This window comes from Bombina bombina, chromosome 1 (assembly GCF_027579735.1).
Source record: "Bombina bombina isolate aBomBom1 chromosome 1, aBomBom1.pri, whole genome shotgun sequence".
NCBI classification, from domain to species: domain Eukaryota; kingdom Metazoa; phylum Chordata; class Amphibia; order Anura; family Bombinatoridae; genus Bombina; species Bombina bombina.
Window position 1 is genome coordinate 1,101,825,313 of NC_069499.1, and position 21,364 is coordinate 1,101,846,676.

The 21,364-nt window shown below is 41.5% G+C and overlaps 1 protein-coding gene across 1 annotated transcript in view; it reads left to right on the forward strand.

The window, feature by feature from the left end:
* PHF20 (PHD finger protein 20) overlaps window positions 1–21,364 on the forward strand; it is a gene marked incomplete in the record, with an annotated part of 1,076,425 nt that overhangs the window by 759,383 nt on the left and 295,678 nt on the right. The window contains 1 exon segment of the mRNA XM_053696620.1: window positions 13,871–14,040. Within this exon segment, the coding sequence (XP_053552595.1) occupies window positions 13,871–14,040 (170 nt within the window).

The following is a 21,364-nucleotide window of genomic DNA, read 5'->3' on the forward strand; positions in this document are numbered from 1 at the left end:
AATGATGCAGGGAGAGTCTTTCTGCGAAACCATCCAGACTCGTATTAACAGCTCCTAAGCAATCAGTGTTCACTGCTTGTTTTTATCACTCAAGTCCATGTCAGGAGCGATGCTACAAGACTGGCACACTTGAGAGGCTGTGTTTTCTGTTCCACAGCATAGATTCCTTTAAGATCGTTTCATTTTTTACACATATGGTAATGCTAGAATGCTAGGGTTACAATTTGGCTCCTTTTATCTGTATGGAATTAAGAGTTAATATCTCCTGAGGGGGGATTATTGAACAGTGGGGATTAATCTCGTAAATGTTTATTTGATTTATTCTGCGTTGTGTGAGATGTTTTTTTGAGGCTCATAGGCTGATGTTGGAACATATAGGCTACTTTCACTTTAGATCTGCGCAGCTTTACAAGCTTGGCACGCTTTTTCTTTAGCGGAGGCAATCCTAAATTGCACTCCATGTGACCGGGTGTGGTCGTACTTTCACTTCCTATTCTGTGACCGTACTGGTTATCGGAGAGAAGCGGGTTACTCTGTGTGCCTGGGTCATAGGAGGGGTGGTGAGTGCCCCAGCCTTTGGGGGTATAGAGGTGCCATTTTTATATTTTATATAACGTTCGTTATTGTTATATCGGGACATAGCCCAATGCTATGGAGGACGTTTTAGAGGGTACTCCCTCTATACCTAAGACTAATACCGGTTTATATTGTGAGGAGCCCAAGGTATATCTGCCCTCTCAATTATGTTCCATATGCCTAGAAAAAGGGATTATGGCATAAAAGGTTAACATGTTTGATACCACTTAACCTTCCACCTCTAAGGGGTCCCCGTCCCGTAAGGTGCGCACCCTGCTTGCATCTCCTACAACACATGCAGTTTCCCATAGCACGCCTGATCCTCCGTCTGGAGGAAGCCTTTTACCTCCAAACTTCACTGCACGGTTACAAACGGCGGTGTCTGCAGCCATTAGTGCTTTACCCTCGCCCTGCTAAGCACAAGGTCAAATATTGCTATCCTTCCCTGGGGTCATCTAGTTTATTGGCTATAGCTGATAGACGGTTATCTGATGATGAAGTTCTTTCTGATACTTCAGAGTGTAAACTTTCTGGGTCTGATGCGGCTGCCTCTAAGCCTCCGATTGCGAAGGAACCAGATATTAGATTTAGGATGGGGCACTTGCGCTTTCTTTTAAAGGAAGTTCTGGCTACCTTAGAGGTTCCAGAGGCCAAGCTGCCTGAATAACCTTTAATTTCTAAACTGGATAGAGTTTACGAAGACAGGGTTGTTCCTCAGACTTTCCCTGTTCCTGTAAAGATGGCAAACATTAATAAGAATGAATGGGAGAGGATTGGTTCCTCCTTCACCCCTTCATCTGCCTTTAGGAAACTGTTTCCGGTCGCAGACTCTCAATTTGAGTTGTGGGGTTCCATCCCTTAAGTGGATGGCGCTGTCTCCACACTTGCAAAACGCACTACTATCCCACTGGAGGATAGCTCGTCGTTCAAAGAGCCCATGGATAAAAAGATGGAAACTCTGTTTAGAAAGATGTTTCAACATTCGGGATATTTATTTCAACCAGCGGCGGCAGTTGCAGGTGCGGCTACCTACTGGTGTGACTCCTTATCGGAATTTATCAAGGTGGAAGCTCCTCTTGATATTATTCTTGATAGAATTAAGGCTTTAAGGGTTGCTAATTTTTTTATTTGTAATGCGAGTATGCAAATTATTTGTTTAAATGCTAAAACTGCTAGGTTTTTTTAGGTTCAGGCCGGGCTCTGTGGCTGAAGTCCTGGTCTGCGGACTTGACTTTCAAATCAAGACTCCTTTCCCTTCCATTCAAGGGTAAGATTTTGTTTGGTTCAGGCCTGGACTCAATTATTTCCACGGTTACAAGGGGCAAGGGTGCCTTCCTACCACAAGATAAAAAGAACAGATCTAAAGGACAAGCTAATAATTTTTGTTCTGATAAATCCCAGCATCAGCAACCCTCCGCTAAAACCGAGCAACCTAAGACTTGGAAGCCGGCTCAGTCCAGGAATAAGTCCAAGCAGAGCAAGAAGCCTGCTGAGACTAAATCAGAATGAAGGGGTTGCCCCCGTTCCGTCTATGGATCAGGTAGGGGTTCAGGGATGTGCAGGATCCTTGGGTCCTGAAGGTCATTGCTCAGGGTTACTGAATTGGGTTCCAGTCTCTTCCACCCAAGGGCAGATTCCTTCTATCAAATCTGTAATCAAAACCAGAAAATAGGGATGCCTTTCTGGGGTGCATTCTGGATCTGTCCTCCTTAGGAGTCATTGTCCCAGTTCCCATAGAGGAACGAGGCTTGGGATACTACGCAAACCTTTTAACCTTTTCTTGGTCCCAAAGAAGTAGGGAACTTTTCCGCCCGATTCTGGAACTAATGTGCTTAACCAAGTTTCTAAACGTCCCCTCGTTAAAGATGGAGACGATAAGGTATATCCTTCCCTTAGTTAAGCAGGGACAGTTCTTGACCACTATAGATCTAAAGGATGCTTACCTTTATGTCCCAATCCACAGGGAGCACTTTCCGTTCCTAAGGTTTGCCTTCCTGGACTAGCACTTCTAGTTTATTACTCTTCTGTTTGGACTTACTACTGCCCCAAGAATTTTCCCAAAGGTTCTGGGGGCTCTCCTAGCCATGGCCAGAACCCAGGGTATTGCAGTAGCACCTTACTTGGACGATATTCTGGTACAAACACCAATCTTTCGTCTAGCGGAAGAACATTCGGAATCTCTCCACTCTCTTCTTCAATCCCATGGATGAAAGATAAACTTTAGAAAAGAGTTCTCTTATTCCAAGCACCAGGGTAGAATTCCTGGGCACTATAATAGACTCGCTATTCATGAGGATATTTCTTTCAGACCAGAGACACTGCAAGCTGGCTTCTGCATGTCTTGCCCTCCAGACCTCCTCAAGGCCCTCTGTGGCGCAGTGTATGGAGGTGATTGGTCTCATGGTGTCCAGCATGGACAGAATCCTCTTTGCCAGGTTCCGTCTCAGACTGTTACAGCTGTGAATGCTGAGACGGTGGAACTGCAATCATTCGGATCTTTCTCAACAGATCTCTCTGGATAACCGGTCGAAAGAATCACTCTGTTGGTCGCTCTGTCCAGTTCACCTGTCCCGAGAGACATCCTTTTTAAGACCATCCTGGGAGATTGTGACTACAGATGCGAGTCTTTCAGGATGGGGAGCAGTTTGGGGAGCCAAGAAGGTTTTTACGGCCTTTGGTCTCGGGAGGAGAGCTCTCTTCCGATCAACATTCTGGAACTTCGATTAATCTTCGATGCTCTGAAGGCTTGGCCCTGTCTGGGTTTGTCCCAGCTTATCAGATTCCAATCAGACAATATCACCTTGGTGGCTTATATCAACCACCAGGGAGGAACGAGTAGCTCCCTAGCAATAAGGTAGGTATCTCGGATTCTGGAGTGGGCGGAGGCCCTCAACTGTTCGCTGTCAGCGATCCACATACCGGGTGTGGACAACTGGGAAGCAGATTTTCTCAGCAGACAATCCTTTCATCCGGGGGAATGGTCTCTCCATCTCAAAGTGTTTGCGGAGATAGATCTCATGGTGTCCCGTCTCAATACCAAGCTACCCAGGTATGGGTCGAGATCCAGGGATACTTTGTAGCAGGGATCTGCTGGAACAAGGTCCTTTTGTTCTTCAAAATCTAGATTCTCTGAGGCTGACTGCGTGGTGATTGAACGTTTAGTCCTAGCCAAGAGAGGTTTCTCTGAGAGAGTTATTGATACTCTCATTCAAGTTCGTAAGCCGGTTACTCGTCGCATCTATCATAAGGTGTGGAGGACCTACTTATTCTGGTGTGAAGAGCATGGATTCCCCTGGCATAAGGTCAGGGTTTCCAGGATAGTCTGGAGAAGGGCCTTTCTGCTAGCTCCCTTAAGGGACAGATATGTTTTACTGCACAAGAGGCTCGCTGAGCTTCCAGATGTTCAGTCTTTTTTGTTCAGGCTCTGGCTAGAATCAGACGTGTTTAGATCTAGCGCTCCTCCTTGGAGTTTAAATCTTGTTATTAAAGTTTTGTGGAAGGCTCCGTTTGAGCCTATGCATGTAGTTGACATTAAAGGACCAGTCAACACAGCAGATTTGCATAATCTACAAATGCAAGATAACAAGACAATGCAATAGCACTTAGTCTGAACTTCAAATGAGTAGTAGATTTTTTTTTTCTGACAATTTTAAAAGTTATGTATTTTTCCACTCCCCCTGTACCATGTGACAGGCATCAGCCAATCACAAATGCATACACGTACCATGTGACAGCCATCAGCCATTCACAAATGCATAAACACTTATTCTTGCACATGCTCGGTAGGAGCTGGTGACTCAAAAAGTTTAAATATAAAAAGACTGTGCACATTTTGTTAATAGAAGTAAATTGGAAAGTTGTTTAAAATGGCATGCTCTATCTGAATAATAAAAGTTTAATTTTGATTGAGTGACCCTTTAAATTACTGTCTTGGAAGGTTCTTTTTCTATTGGCTTTTGCTTCAGCGCACAGAGTCTTTGAAATGGCTGCTTTGCAATGTGAGCCTCCTTACCTAGTATTTCATGCTGATAAGGCTGTTCTTCATACTGGGTTAGGTTTTCTTCCTAAGGTCGTTTCAGATTGCAACATCAATCAGAAGATTGTGATTCCTTCCTTGTGTCCTAATTCTTCTTCTTCGAAGGAACGGTTACTAAATAATTTGGATGTGGTTCGGGCCTTGAAGTTCTATCTTCAGGCTACGAAGGAGTTTATACAGACTTCTTCTTTGTCTATTCTGGGAAGCGTAGGGGGCAGAAGGCCTTGTCCAATTCCTTATCTTTTTGGTTGAGGAGCATTATTTGCTTAGCGGGTCATAAGGCTCCTTCCACTAGAGCAGTGGCTTCCTCTTGGGCCTTCAAGAATGAGGCCTCTATGGATCAGATTTGTAGGGCGGCTACCTGGTCCTCCTTACGTACCTTTTCTAAATTTTACAAGTTTGATGTTTTTGCTTTTGGGGGAGAGGTTTTGCAGGCTGTGGTGCCCTCCTCCTTTTTTGCCCTCCCATTCATTCAGTGTCCTCTGGAGCTTGGGTATATGTTTCCCGCAAGTAAGGAACAAAGCCGTGGACTCTCCTCATATTAAGAAGGAAAACAAAAATTATGCTTACCAGATAATTTCCTTTCTTTCTGTATGAGGAGAGTCCACGGCCCCCGCCTGTATTCTCCGTTGGGTGGACCATTTATACCCTGATATTTCTCCTCCTGTTCCTTGTTCCCTTGGCAGAATGACTGGGATATAAGGGAAATGGGGGAGGTATTTAAGACTTTGGCTGGGGTGTCTTTGCCTCCTCCTGGTGGCCAGGTTCTGTATTCCCACAAGTAAGGAATGATGCTGTGGACTCTTCTCATACAGAAGTAAAGGAAATTATCTGGTAAGCATAATTTGTTTTTTCCTTTTCCTCATAAACCATGCCTTAAGGGGGTAATAATAGTAATGATTGCATCTGACATTTTTTATGAATTTTTTGCCATAATGGAGCAGCATCGATCTGTCACTAGTTACCATAGGAACTGAGTTTGTTGAACACCTTTATACCACTGCTTGTTGTAAAGCAACTGAAGTAGCTTCTTCAGCTCATTTATGTGGCTCATGCTTAGATTTCTTATCGTATATAATTCAATCATGTTTCTATGTGTACTAATGCACCTATTGTCTCCTCCTTACAATGAAAGTTTATTACTACTGCCATCACTAAGGCCCTAGCTGCACTACTGCCTTCAAATAAGAGAAAAGGGTCAGTTCAAATTTTACCTTCTTTTAGTAATATTGATACTGATCTTGAAATGATGAGGCTCTCTCATCAGACGTAGAATCTGATAATTCCTCCTTTTTATTTAAAATTGAACATTTGTTCTCTTTTAAAGGAAGTATTAGTCACTTTAGGGATTGAAGAAACTAAACCTTCTAATGATAAACCCTGTAATCATTTGAATTCAGTATATAAAACTGTTGTCAATATCCCTGAGATTTTCCCTATACTCGATGCTGTCTCGGATAGGATTGCTAAGGAATGGTCTAAACCAGATGTCTCTCATAACCCTTCTTCAAGGTCTAAAAAACTATATCCTTTACCTATTAACCGAGTTATGGGAAACCGTTCCTAAGGTTGATGGGGCCATTTCCACTCTAGCTAAGCGTATTACTATTCCTTTAGAAGACGGTACTTCTTTTAAAGACCCTTTAGATAGAAAACTTGAATCTGATCTAAGAAGGGCATATTTACATACTGGCTGTATTCATAGACCAGCTATATTCATAGACCAGCTGGGTCATAGGAGGTGGTGAGTGCCCCAGCCATTAGGGGTATAAAGGTGCCGTTTTATCTTATTAATCAATAGTCTGCTTTATAAATGCAAGCTATTCTTATCCGTTAGAGTGTACTCCCTCTTTACCCAAGTCTAATACCGGTCTATATTGTGAGAAGGCCATGGTATACCAGCCTGATCAACTATGTTCCACATGCCTTGATAAATTAATCATGTCTAAGTATGTTAATATGTTTGATACCACTGAGCCGTCCACCTCCGAGGAATCTCCGTCCCGTCAGGTGCGCACCCTTCAGTCATCTCCTAATACATATGCAGCTTACTGTAGCACTCCTAATCCTCCATCTGGAGGGGCCCTTTTACCGCCAGACTTAACTGAGCAGTTACAAACAGCAGTGTCTGCGGCCTTATTGCTTTACCTCGCCCTGCTAAGCGCAAGCAAAAGGTCAAATATTGCTATCCTTCCTAGGGGTCATCTACTATCTTATTGTATTTATCTGATACCAGATGATGAAGACGCCTCTGATACTTCAGAGGGTGCTCTTTCTGGGTCGGAATCTGCTGCCTCTAAGTCTCCAGCTGCGGAGGAACCAGACTTTAGATTTGGGAATGTCGCATTTACGCTTTCTGCTAGAGGAAGTTTTGGCTATGTTAAAGGTTCCAGAGCCCAAATTGCCTGAGAAACCTTTTGATTCCTAAATTAGATGAGGTCTACGAGGACAGGGTTGTACCACAAACTTTCCCGGTTCCCATAAGGCGAATATTATTAAGAATGAATGGGAAAGAATTGGATCTTCATTTTCCCCTTCTTTATTTAAGAAATTGTTCCCGGTTCCGGACTCTCAATTAGAGTTGTGGGGTTCCATCCCCAAGGTGGATGGCGCTATCTCCACGCTTGCTAAATGCACTACTATCCGGCTTGAGGATAGTTCGTCATTTAAAGAGCCCATGGATAAGAAAATCGATACTCTGTTAAAAAAGATGTTTCAACATACGGGATATGCTGCGGTTGCTGGAGTGGCTACCTACTGGTGCGACTCCTTATTTGAGTTGATCGAGGTGGAGGGTCCCCTCAATGTGATCCAGGAAAGAATTAAGGCCTTGAGGGTGGCTAATTCTTTCATTTGTGATGCAAATATGCAAATTATTCGCCTGAATGCCAAGGCTTCAGGTTTTTCTGTTCAAGCCCGTAGGGCACTCTGGCTGAAGTCCTGGTCTGCGGACATGACTTTGAAGTCGACTTCTTTCCATCCCATTTAAAGGAAAGATTCTATTTGGTCAAGGCTTAGACTCCATTATCTCCATGGTTACTTGAGGCAAAGGTGCCTTTTTACTACAGGATAAGAAGAACAAACCTAAGGGACAAGGTCCTAATTTTCGGTCGGATAAATCCCAACGTCAGCAGCCCTCCGTTAAGCCCGAGCAATCCAAGGGGATTTGGAAACCAGCTTAGTCCTGGAATAAATCCAAGCAGAACAAGAAGCCCGCCGAGACAAAGTCGGCATGAAGGGGCTGCCCCTGATCCGGCTCTGGATCTTGTTGGGGGCAGACTGTCGTTCTTTTTGGACGCTTGGTTTGGGGACGTGCAAGACCCGTGGGTCCTGGAGGTCAACGCTCAGGGATACAGGATAGTTTTTAAGTCTCATCCACTCAGGGGCAGATTCCTCATGTCAAACCTGTCTTCAAGGCCAGAAAAGAGGTCTTTCTGGGGTGCGTGAGGGATCTCTCCTCCCTGGGAGTCATTGTCCCGGTACCTCTTGCAGAAAGAGGTCTGGGATACTTCTCAAACCTTTTTTTGGTCCCAAAGAAGGAGGGAACTTTTCGCCAGATTCTGGACCTTAAGTGCTTAAACAAATTCCTATCTGTCCCCTCATTCAAGATGGAGACAATAAGGTCCATCCTTCCCTTGGCTCAGGAAGGACAGTTCATGACCACAATAGATCTGAAGGATGCTTACCTTCACATTCCAATACACAAGGAACACTTCAAGTTCCTAAGGTTTGTGTTCCTGGACCAGCACAACCAGTTTATTGCACTTCCGTTTGGTCTAGCTACTGCTCCAAGAGTTTTTACGAAGGTTCTAGGTGCTCTGCTTGCAGTGGCCAGAACCAGAGGTATAGCAGTAGCGCCATACTTGGACGATATTCTGGCTTAAGCACCATCCTGTCGTCTGGCAGAAGACCATTCGAAAGCTCTTCTATTTCTTCTTCAATCTCATGGATGGAAGATAAACTTAGAAAAGAGTTCTCTTATTCCCAGTACCAGGGTGGAATTTCTGGGTACAATAATAGACTCCATATCCCTGAGGATATTCCTTACAGACCAGACACGTTACAAGCTAACTTCTGCTTATCTGGCCCTCCAGAACTCCTTAAGGCCCCCTGTGGCTCGGTGTATGGAGGTAATTGGTCTCATGGTGTCCAGCATGTACATAATTGCTTTTGCCAGGTTCCATCTCAGATCTCTTCAGCTGTGCATGCTGAGACAGTTGAACGGCGATCATTCGTATTGGTCTCAGATTTCTCTGGACAACAGGTCAAGAGAATCGCTCTCCTGGTGGCTCTGTCCAGATCACCTGTCCAAAGGGACATCCTTCTTGAGACCATCCTGGGAGATTGTGACTATGGAAGCAAGTCTTTCAGGATGGGGAGCTGTTTGGGGTGCCAGGAAGGCACAGGGCCTGTGGACTCAAGAGGAATCCCTCCTCCCGATCAAATTTTGAAACTTCTAGTGATCTTCAATGCTCTGAAGGCTTTGGCCTCTTCTGGGTTTGTCCCAATTTATTAGATTCCAATCAGAAGACATAACCTTACATCAACCATCAGGGGGGGGACGAGGAGCTATCTCGGATTCTGGAATGGGCGGAGGCCCACAACTGCTCGCTGTCAGCAGACAATCCTTTCATCCGGGGCAATGGTCTCTCCATCCAGAGGTGTTTGCTGAGATTTGCAACAGATGGGGGACACCAGAGATAAATCTCATGGCGTCCTGGCTCAATTCCAAGCTACCCAGATATAGTTGCCCGCATCAAGCAGCCTGTTACTCGTCGCATCTATCATAAGGTGTGAAGAGCGTGGTTTCGCCTGGCATAAGGTCAAGGCTGCCAGGGTTAAGTTTTTGCAACGGGCTCCTTGTGAGCCTATGTATTAGGTTGACATTAAATTGTTGTCCTGGAAGGTTATTTTTCTATTGGCTATTACGTCGGCACGCAGAGTTTCTGAAATGGCTGGCTTGCAATGTGAGCCTCATTATCTGGCGTTACACACTGATAAGGCTGTCCTACATACCCGCTTGGGTTTTCTCCCTAAAGTGGTGTCTTATCGTAACATCAATCAGGAGATTGTGGTTACTTCCTTGTGTCCTAATCCTTTCTCTTTGAAAGAACGTTTACTTCATAATCTGGATGTTGTTCAAGCTTTGAAGTTTTATCTTCAAGCTACTAAGGATTTTAGACAAACTTCAGCCTTGTTTGTTATTTACTCTGGGAAGTGTAAGGGTCTGAAGGCCTATTCGACTTCCTTATTCTTTTGGTTGAGGAGTGTTATACGCTTACCTTAGAGTCAGCGGGACTTAGAACCCCTCAGAGGATTACGGCTCATTCCACTAGAGCGGTGGCTTCATCTTGGGCTTTTAAGAATGAGGCCTCTATGGATCAGATTTGTAAGTCGGCTACCTGGTCTTCCTTACATACTTTTTCAAAATTCTACAAATTTTACGTTTTTGCTTCGGCTGAGGCAGCTTTTGAGAGAAAGGTTTTGCAGGCTGTGGGGCCCTCAGAATAGGGTCCTCCTTTCTTTTAACCCTCCCATTATCATTCAATGTCCTCTAGAGCTTGGGTATAGTTTTCCCAACAGTAAGGAATGATGCCGTGGACTCTCCTCATATTAAGAAGGATAGCATAAATTATGCTTACCTGATAATTTAATTTCCTTCTGTATGAGGAGAGACCACGACCCCCGCCCGTATACTGGACCAAATTTTGGATGGACCAAAATTTGTTTTTCTCTTCCGGCACCATTTATACCTTGATATTTCTCCTACTGTTCCTTGTTCCCATGGCAAAATGACTGGGATATGAGGGAAGTAGGGGGAGTATTTAAGCTTTTGGCTGGGGTGTTTCTTCCTCCTTCTGTTGGCCAGGTTCAGTATTCCAAACAGTAAGGAATGATGCCGTGGACTCTCCTCATACAGAAGGAAATGAAATTATCAGGTAAGCATAATTTATGTTTTCTCAGGGATATCGAATTGTATTCAGAATACGACCTCCCATGGGGAGGTTTTTTCTCACCCATATTCCAAAACATCTTATTAAAGCTCAGGCCTTTATGAAATCTGTTTCGGATCTGGAAAATATGGGAGTAATTGTTTGTCAGTTCCTTTACAGCAACAAGGGATGGGATTTTATTAAAATCTCCATTGTACCAAAGAAGTAAAATTCTTTCAGATAAATTCTGGATCAGAAAACTCTAAACAAATATGTAACAATTCCAACTTTTAAAATGGAAACTATAAGGACTATCCTGCCTTTTTGTTCAACAAGGTCACTTTATGTCCACAATAGATTTACAGGATGCTTACCTTCACATTCCAGTACATCCAGAACATTAACATTTTCTGAGGTTCTCCTTTCTGGAAAATCATTATCAGCGTGTTGTTCTTCCTTTTGGCCTAGCTACAGCTCCAAGAATCTTTACCAGTGCCCTTTTATCTGTAACCAGAGTGCAGGGTATTGCTGCATTTCCTTACCTGGACGATATCTTGGTACTAGCTCAATCCTTTTCATTTAGCTTAATCTCACACACAACTATTGTTGTTTCTTCAAAGACATGGTTGGAGAATTAATTTACCAAAGAGTTCCTTGATTCCTTAGAGAAAGGTAACCTTTTTAGGTTTCCAGATAATTCAGTGTCCATGACTCTTTCCCTAACAAAATAAAATTGATTCGAGCTTGTCTGAACCTTCAGTCTCTTTCGTTCCATTCAGTGGCTCTGTGTATGGAAGTAATAGGCCTCATGATTGCAGTTTCGGACGCAATTCCATTTGCTCAATTTCATATGAGATCTCTTTGGCTTTGTATGCTGCTCCAATGGTGCAAAGATTATACTCTGATATTTCAACAGATATTCTTAGATCCCAGCATGCACCTATCACTGATTTGGTGGCTAAATCACCAATCTATTATTCAGGGGGCTTTCTTTGCTTGTGCTACCTGGTCTGTAATCACCACAGATGCAAGTCTTTCAGGTTGAGGAGCTTTCTTGGGGGTCTGATAGCACAAGGGGTATGATATCGGGAGGTGAGGTTACCAGTCAATATTTTGGCACTCTGTGCTCTTTTCAGGGCCCTTCAGGCTTGGCCTCTATTGAAAATCTCAGTTTTCAGACAGACAATATTACGACAGTATCTTATATCAATCATCAAGGGTGAACACGAAGTTCCCTAGCCATAATAGAGGTATCTTGAATCCTTTCTTGGGCAGAAACCAATTCCTGCCTCATCTCTGCAATTTATATCCTATAGATGCAGATTACCTTAGTCGTCAGTCCCTACATCCAGGAGAGTGGTATCTCCATCAAGATGTATTCTATCTGATTGTACAACTATGGGGCCTACCAGAAATAGATCTTATGGACTCTTGTTTGAACAACAAACTTCCAAGGTACCTTGTGAGGTTCAGGGATCGTCAAGCAGAGATGTTGGATGCTCTGGCAGTTCCCTGGTCTTTCCAGCCTGCTTACAGTCGTCTGTAATCCTGGTAGCCCCAGCGTGGTCTCACAGGATTTGGTATGCAGAGCTGGTCCGAATGTCCAGTTGCCCGCCGTGGCATCTTCCTCTAAGGCCAGATCTTGTGTCTCAAGGTCCCTTCTTGCATCCAGATCTAAAGTATCTGAACTTAATGGCATGGAAATTAAACGCTTAGTTCTCTGACTCCGTGATTACGACTAGGATTCAGGCCCGCAAAACTATTTCTAGAAAGATCTATCACAAAGTTTGGGCAACTTACATATCGTGGTGTACTACCCATGATTATTCCTGGCATTGTTTTAGAATTCCTAGGATTCTTGAATTTCTTTAGAATGGTTTAGATTTATCTTTCAGTTCTTTAAAATGACAAATTTCTGCCATTTCTGTATTGTTTCATAGGAAAATTGTTAATTTTCCTGATTTTCATTTTTTTTGTTCAGGCTTTAATCTGGATTAAACCTGTTATTATGCCTATTTCTTCTCCTTTGAGTCTTAACCTAGTATTAATAGTGTTACAGGCTCATCCTTTTGAACCTACGCAAACATTGGACATTAATCTACTTTCTTGGAAAGTGCTTTTTCTTTTGGCTATCTCTTCTGCTAGAAGAGTTTATGAATTGTCTGCTCTCTCTTGCGAGTCTCCTTATCTGATTTTCCATAAGGATAAAGCTGTTTTGCGGACAACTTTTCAGCTCTCACAACATTAATAGGAAAATAATAGTTCCCTCCTTGTTTCCTAATCCAAACAATGCTACTGGAAAATCCTTGCATTCCTTGGATGTTGTTAGAGCATTGAAATATTATGTTGGTGCTAAGGATTTTAGACAGACTTCTAGTCAGTTTGTTCTGTTTTCTGGTCCTAAAAAAGGCCAGAGGGCCTTTGCCAATTCTTTAGACTCATGGTTGAAACTTTTGATTCACAAAACTTATTTGGATGCGAGGCACACCCTGCTTTAGAGAATTACAGCTTATTCTACTAGATCACTTGCCACATCTTGGGCTTTGAAGAATGAGGCTTCAGTTCATCAAATTTGCAAAGTAGCTTGTGGTAGAAAGGTCCTTTAGGCAATTGTCTCAGTTTGATAATTGGGCCTTTATTTTGAGTTTTGTCATAAGACATTATTTTGGATTTAATTTCTCAGAGAAAAAAGCTGTTGTTTTTTTTTTTTAAACACCCCCCTTGTTACTTGTGGACTTCCACATCTTTGGTATTATATCCCATATGTAATAGCTCGTGGACTCTCGCCGCCTATATGAAAGAAAACCTAATTTATGTAAGAACTTACCTGATTAATTTATTTGATGGTGGTAAGAATCCACGAGGCTCCACCCATTTAGGGTTGTTGTTTTTATTTATTTTTTAAAGGAGTTAAAGCCAATAATGAGTACCAGGATTTTTTTTTTTTCTTTAAACACCAACACTTGGCTATTACTAAAACTGAGGTTTGGGGAGGGAGGAGTTAAAGGCTTTTGAGGGTTGGGAAACTTTGCCTACTCCTGGTAGGAATGTATATCCCATACATAACAGCTTGAGTCTTGCCACCATGAAGAAATTAATTTATCAGGTAAGTTCTTACATAAATTATGTTTTTTATTCAAAAGCATATAACCTACAATAAAACTCCTCAATTCCTTTTCTGCTAAATACAGAAGGCGTTGTAGACGTTATCATCCCTCTGAATTTTAACTCCTCTTCTGTATTACGCAGTTAGATGCTTAAGATAGCTGAGAGCCTTACATCAAATTAGTATCTTATCATATGTCTAATACTTTTCACTTTTTAGATGATGATATGTTAAGTGATTCTTGTACTGAGAGCTTGCTTTGGAGTGATGATGATTACAATGAAGAGATTGATGTTACAAATGCTGATGAAGAACTTGAAGAAGATGGCGATTGTGAAATTGTCCGCTGCATGTGTGAAGTTCAAGAGGAGAATGATTTCATGATTCAGGTATGGCTGCATTTTATATTAAATAATTTAAGACCAGTATAGTCATCTATAAGCATTTTGTAAAAATACTTTGACTTGCATCTGTAATAACAAACTCCATCACTTTCTCCCTCTGTAGAGTTTTGCTGCAGCTGACGAAAGTTGGCAGCTAAAGTATATTATCATTTAATCTTGTATAAACATTTTCTTCTTAAATGGAAAGCGTCCACAGCTGCATTCATTACTTATGGGAAATAAAAACCTGGCTACCAGGAGGAGGCAAAGATAACCCAGCCGAAGGCTTAAATACTCCTCCCACTCCCCTCATCCCCCAGTCATTCTTTGACTTTCATCCCAGGAGGATGGCAGAGAAGTGTCAGAATTTTTAATTTTAGTTTTTGTCTCTTATGGAGGGTAGTACTCTTCGGCATGGGACAGGAGTTTTTAGTAGTCCTGTCAGTCTCTCAGTGAGGGCTTGGATGAAAGTTAGAGTCCGGAGATGCAGAGAGTTTTTCTGCAAAACCATCCTGACTCATATTAACAGCTCCTCAAGCAATCGGCGTTGTCGAACTTCGCTTCACTGCCTGCTTTCTTCTCTCAAGTCCATGGCGGAGGCGATGCTACTATCCGTCACACTTGAAGGGCTGTGTTCCTGTTCCACGGCATAGATTCCGGTAAGATCGTTTCATTTTACTTTATTTGCAATGTACTGTAATGTGAATGTTTCCCAAGAGGCTACCACCTTCCGGGTCTAACTTATACATAAGGGTCTCAGTGAGTCTCTTAGTATCTTGAAATCAAGGGATAATATCTCCTGAGGGGGTTATTGAACAGGGGGGTGGGGGGGGTGTAATCATGTTTATGTGATTCAACCTGCTGATGTGCAATGTTTACTGGGCTCGTGGTTGGAACATTGAGGCCTTTGGAAGTGACGCGGCCTTTTGGTTGGGCGTGCTTGTTTTGGACTGTACGGTTCACCTGGTTCGGGCGTGTCTACGTTCCGTTCTTCCATTTCCGCATTCCCGACCGTGTGGCAAAGGAAATTTTCTAGTCCGCAGGGGTTTGGTCATAGGAGGTGGTGAGTGCCCCAGCCATTGGGGGTGTCAGGTGCCGTTTTCGTTTCTTTCATGTAATTAGCAAGAGTCCATGAGCTAGTGACGTATGGGATATACATTCCTACCAGGAGGGGCAAAGTTTCCCAAACCTCAAAATGCCTATAAATACACCCCTCACCACACCCACAATTCAGTTTTACAAACTTTGCCTCCCTTGTAGGTGGTGAAGTAAGTTTGTGCTAGATTTCTACGTTGATATGCGCTTCACAGCAGGCTGAAGCCCGGTTTTCCTCTCAGAGTGCAGTGAATGACAGAGGGATGTGAAGAGAGTATTGCCTATTTGAATACCATGGTCTTCCTCTTGGGGATCTATTTCATAGGTTCTCTGTTATCGGTCGTAGAGATTTCTTCTCCTACCTCCCTTTTCAGATCGACGATATACTCTTATATACCATTACCTCTACTGATTCTCGTTTCAGTACTGGTTTGGCTATCTACTATATGTAGATGAGTTTCTTAGGGTAAGTAAGTCTTATTTCTATTTATGACACTCAAAGCTATGGTTGGGCACTTTATATGTAAAGTTCTAAATATGTGTTTAAACTTATATTTGCCATGATTCAGGATAATCAGTATTCCTTCATTCAGACTGTCAGTTTCATTTTTTGGGAAAATGCATATATGTTTTATTTTTCTTACCTTTCAATTTTTAATTGACTTTTTTTCAAAATTGCGGGCTGTTAGGCTCGCGGGTGCAGAAAATGCTTCTATTTGTCATAGTTGGCGCCGGAAGTTTTCATGTAATTGCGTCATTTTTTTGACGTATGTGTATTGCGGACGTTTTTTTGGCGCCAAAAAATATGGACGTCATTCTTGGCGCCAAAATATGTGGGCGTCATACTTGGCGCCAGTTTTTTTCACATTATTTCAGTCTCACTTTTTAGTTGCTTCTGGTTTCCTAGAGGCTGAAACTGCCATTTAAGGAATTTGATAATTTTGCTTTATATGTTGTTTTTTTCTTTTACATATTGCAAGATGTCACTACCTGACCCTGGATCAGAATCTACTTCTGGAAAAGCGCTGCCTGATGTCGGTTCTACCAAAGCTAAGTGCATTTGTTGTAAACATTTGGTAACTGTTCCTCCGGCTGTAGTTTGTGTTAGTTGTCATGACGCTGATAATATTTCCATTAGTAATAATCCATTACCTGTTGTTGTTCCTTCAACATCTATTGTTCAGGATGTTCCTGTTAATATTAAAGAATTTGTTTCTAATTCTATTTGGAAGGCTCTGTCTGTTATTCCTCCTTCTAGTAAACGTAAGAGGTCTTTTAAAACTTCACATATTTCAGATGAATTTTTAAATGACCGCCATCATTCTGACTTATCTATTTCTGATGAGGATCTATCTGGTTCAGAAGATTCTGCCTCAGATATTGACACTGATAAATCTTCATATTTATTTAAGATGGAGTTTATTCGTTCTTTACTTAAAGAAGTGTTGATTGCATTAGATATGGAGGAGTCTAGTCCTCTTGATATTAAAGCTACTAAGCGTTTAAATTCAGTTTTTAAACCTCATGTAGTTATTCCAGAAGTTTTTCCAGTTCCTGATGCTATTTCAGAAGTAATTTCTAGGGAATGGAATAGTCTGGGTACTTAATTTACTCCTTCTCCAAGGTTTAAGAAATTGTACCCTTTGCCATCTGATAGATTAGAGTTTTGGGAGAAAATCCCCAAAGTTGATGGGGCTACTATTCCTACGGCAGATAGTACTTTGTTTAAGGATCCTTTAGATAGGAAGCTTGAATCCTTTCTAAGGAAGGCTTATTTATGTTCAGGTAATCTTCTTAGACCTGCTATTTCTTTGGCTGATGTTGCTGCAGCTTCAACTTTCTGATTGGAGGCTTTAGCGCAACAAGTGTCAGACCATAATTCTTATAGCATTGTTAAACTGCTTCAACATGCTAATAACTTTGTTTGTGATGCCATTTTCAATATCATCAGAATTGATGTCAGGTATATGTCTTTAGCTATTTTAGCTAGAAGAGCTTTATGGCTTAAGTCTTGGAATGCAGATATGACTTCTAAGTCAACTTTGCTTTCACTTTCTTTCCAAGGTAATAAATTATTTGGTTCTCAGTTAGACTCAATAATTTCAACTGTTACTGGGGGGAAGGGAGCCTTCTTACCTCAGGATAAAAAATCTAAAGATAAATATAGGGCTGCTAATCGTTTTCGTTCCTTTCGTCAGAATAAGGAACAAAAGCCTGACCCTCTAAAGGAACAGTTTCCGTTTGGAAACCTTCTCCAGTCTGGAATAGATCTAAGCCTTTTAGACAGTCAAAACCAGCTCCCAAATCCGCATGAAGGTGCGGCCCTCATTCCAGCACTGCTGGTAGGGGGCAGGTTACGATTTTTCAAAGATGTTTGGATCAATTCGATTCAAAGTCTTTGGATTCAGAACATTGTTTCACAAGGGTACAGAATAGGTTTCAAGGTAAGACCGCCTGTGAGAAGATTCTTTCTTTCACGCATTCCAGTAAACCCAGTAAAGGCTCAAGCGTTTCTGAAATGTGTTTCAGATCTGGAGCAGCTGGGGTAATTGTGCCAGTTCCAGTTCTGGAACAGGGCCTGGGGTTTTATTCAAATCCGTTCATTGTTCAAAAGAAAGAGAATTCTTTCAAACCAGTTCTGGATCTAAAAATATTGAATCGTTATGTAAGGATACCAGCATTCAAGATGGTAACTATAAGGACTATTCTGCCTTTTGTTCAGCAAGGGCATTATATGTCCACCAATAAAATTTTGAAAAAAGAACACTCAACTAAATCCCAAATAAATGACTTGTATCTGTGTCAAACACAAGCATGAGGGAATAAATGATGTGTTTTGATTCTCTTAGATCAGGACAGCTGTATTCATTCAGAGGTGAAACAGGTATAGTAAATGTATACAAAAATATGTAAAGTTCCAATGAATCCTGTGACCCCTATTTATTCACAGCCCCTGTTGTTATCAAGCAGTATAAAAAATCCCACTGTATAAATGTGTGGTGATGATTTTTTTATTGGAAGTCCAAACAAACACATCAAAAACAAGTTACTCACTCACCCTTCTTCTTGTGTATGAGAACCGGGTTGTTTAACTTTCAAATGTCACTGGTGTGTAGCGATGCTGAAAATCACAGCGTAGTTGGAGATGCCTCCTGTAGTATACACGTTATGTAGTGCATCCAGTGAGAGAGAGTACTTGTGGAGCTGCTGGGAGCAGTTTGAAGCCAGGACAAACCGCCAAAAAAATAATGCAATCAAAGTACTTCCACACAGGTGAAAAAGTTCCAGCAGTAAATGGATCGAGATAGAAAGTTTAAAAAAAAATTTCCTTTATTAGTATCCGTAGAAAGTATACTGTGAAGATTCACAGAAAAAACTTACAATGTCACAGCCAGTAAGCTTGTCAGCCCAAATGCTCTATATCTAACAGACCAACATGTTTCGTGCTGGTACAGCACTTCGTCAGGGATAGTAAAGGGTTAACTGTTCACCTGTTAAATGCATACCAGGTCCAATCAAAACTCAGCAGCTTTGCTCTGTCCAATAAGGAACAGTTTACTAAATTCAAATTGTGTGTCATACATTTGCAATGCTTCGTTTGTATGTTTAGCCTGGACCAAAGTTGCAACAACAGGTGTTCAGCATAAAACTAATCATTAGTTGTACATACATTAAAAAAAACAACAGTAGATATAAAGCTAACTGGTGTTAATAAAATCTCAATGGGAATGAAATAAAAAACAACACCGTTAAATGCCCACATGGTACTGAGAGCACCTTCGTTTTGCAACCGACAAATGCTGCACTGTGACAGCAAACAATTTCAAATGTACATCTGTATACAGAGTGTGGAAATAACCATTTATGTTATATTGTGTATCAGCTAAGTAGCTACAAAATGTATCGATTCAATATAGTGGTAGATCCACAGCCTGGTATACAGAGTGTACCATTAGTATCATTATTTGAAATGTTTACCGGGAAATAAAACATGCAAAGATAAGTCTTTTAAAGAAGTGTCCTAGATATTATTCGATTTCTAGCTATCCTTATTGGACTGATCTGTAGAGGGACTTAATCCGTTATGCGCTGAGCTAACTAAGTGCATGTATATGCATAAGTCTTTTAAAGAAATGTCCTAGGTATTATTCGACTTCTAGCTATCCTTATTAATCTGGCCTGTAAAGGGATATAATCCGTTATGCACAGAAATAGCTAAGTGCAGCTAAGTTGTTTGAATTGAGTCCCTAATGGATAAATAAATTTAACAATTTAATTTGTTCTATTTTATGATGCTTGTTAGCAGTGTAATGCTTGTTGGCAATATATTTGCCAAAGGGAACCAAAAATGTTATTTCCATATCTCTAACGATAAACAACTGGTTAGACAGAAAGGAAAAGTGAATTTTATATATAATTATTCGTGTTAATATCTCCTGTGGTGTATATCCTAACTGAAATATGTCTCCGTGATAAAAATAGGGGAAGAAAAAAATAAACTGTTTATTTAAATTTTTATTTCTATGGAAAGATCTTTACATTCTTTGTATGTAGTAAGAGCTTTGAAATATTATGTTGAAGCTACTAAAGATTTCAGAAAGACTTCTAGTCTATTTGTTATCTTTTCTGGTTCTAGGAAAGGTCAGAAGGCTTCTGCCATTTCTTTGGCGTCTTGGTTAAAGTCTTTGATTCATCATGCTTATGTAGAGTCGGGTAAATCCCTGCCTCAAAGGATTACAGTTCATTCTACTAGGTCAGTTTCTACTTCCTGGGCTTTTAGGAATGAAGCTTCTGTTGATCAGATTTGCAAAGCAGCAACTTGGTCTTCTTTGCATACTTTTACTAAATTCTATCATTTTGATGTTTTCTCTTCTTCTGAAGCAGTTTTTGGTAGAAAAGTACTTCAGGCAGCTGTTTCAGTTTGATTCTTCTGCTTATATTTTCATTTTTTTTTCATTATAAGATTAAAACCTTTTGATTTGGGTTGTGGATTATTTTTTCAGCGGAATTGGCTGTCTTTATTTTATCCCTCCCTCTCTAGTGACTCTTGCGTGGAAGTTCCACATCTTTGGTATCTGCTATCCCATACGTCACTAGCTCATGGACTCTTGCTAATTACATGAAAGAAAACATAATTTATGTAAGAACTTACCTGATAAATTCATTTCTTTCATATTAGCAAGAGTCCATGAGGCCCACCCTTTTTTTGTGGTGGTTATGATTTTTTTGTTTAAAGCACAATTATTCCAATTCCTTATTTTTGATGCTCCTTTCTTATCACCCCACTTCTTGGCTATTCGTTAAACTGAATTGTGGGTGTGGTGAGGGGTGTATTTATAGGCATTTTGAGGTTTGGGAAACTTTGCCCCTCCTGGTAGGAATGTATATCCCATACGTCACTAGCTCATGGACTCTTGCTAATATGAAAGAAATGAATTTATCAGGTAAGTTCTTACATAAATTATGTTTTTCACTACTTTAGTCCATATTTAAATATCCTCTATCCAGTTAGGGAGGATTCAGATGTTGAGACTGTGTTAATTTCAGATTCAGTTACAGAGAATTCTGATACTGAAACTATTTTGATTTCACATTGTGTGTCCGGTGATGAATCCGGAGTGTCCTTGTTGACGCCTGTCAACCAGTTTTGTGCCGTATGCCATTTTAAAGCGCCTGGTTCCTTGGGCTCGGGGGAATCAACAGACTGCTGAGCCTTCCGCCTCTGGGGGACCTGTCCTCCGAGAGGCGAGTTCGCTACCAAATCTTACTTCTGCACATGCGGGTAAGCCAGTTTATGGTTCCTCTATGCGGGGTGGCGTGTTTCCCCCAGAGGTTGCAGCATGTTTTCGCTTCCACATAATGTTGGCGATTGTTCGTCTGCACAGTCCAGACGTTTATTTGAGAATGTGCTCGTTCCCTATTGTCCCGGGCCTTCCACCTTGGGAAGGGCCCCTACAGTTCCCTGCAGGGGGTGTATCTGTCCCTGAGTGATGTGCCTTCCGTTACAGGATTGCGCGCCTTCGCGTGTTGCTCAGACATGTTCTTCAGTTATTGAATTAATTGAATTTCAGTCTGATAATTCGAATGGTGCACCTCATTAGACACATGGGGATGAAGTAATAATCTGATTGTAGGCCTGTGTCTTTTGGGGCGTTAACCTCCGGGTTGCCTTATATTTTATTTATATCTGATGGGATGTCTTTTATTTGTTTTTGTTTCCTTCAGGAACCTTCTG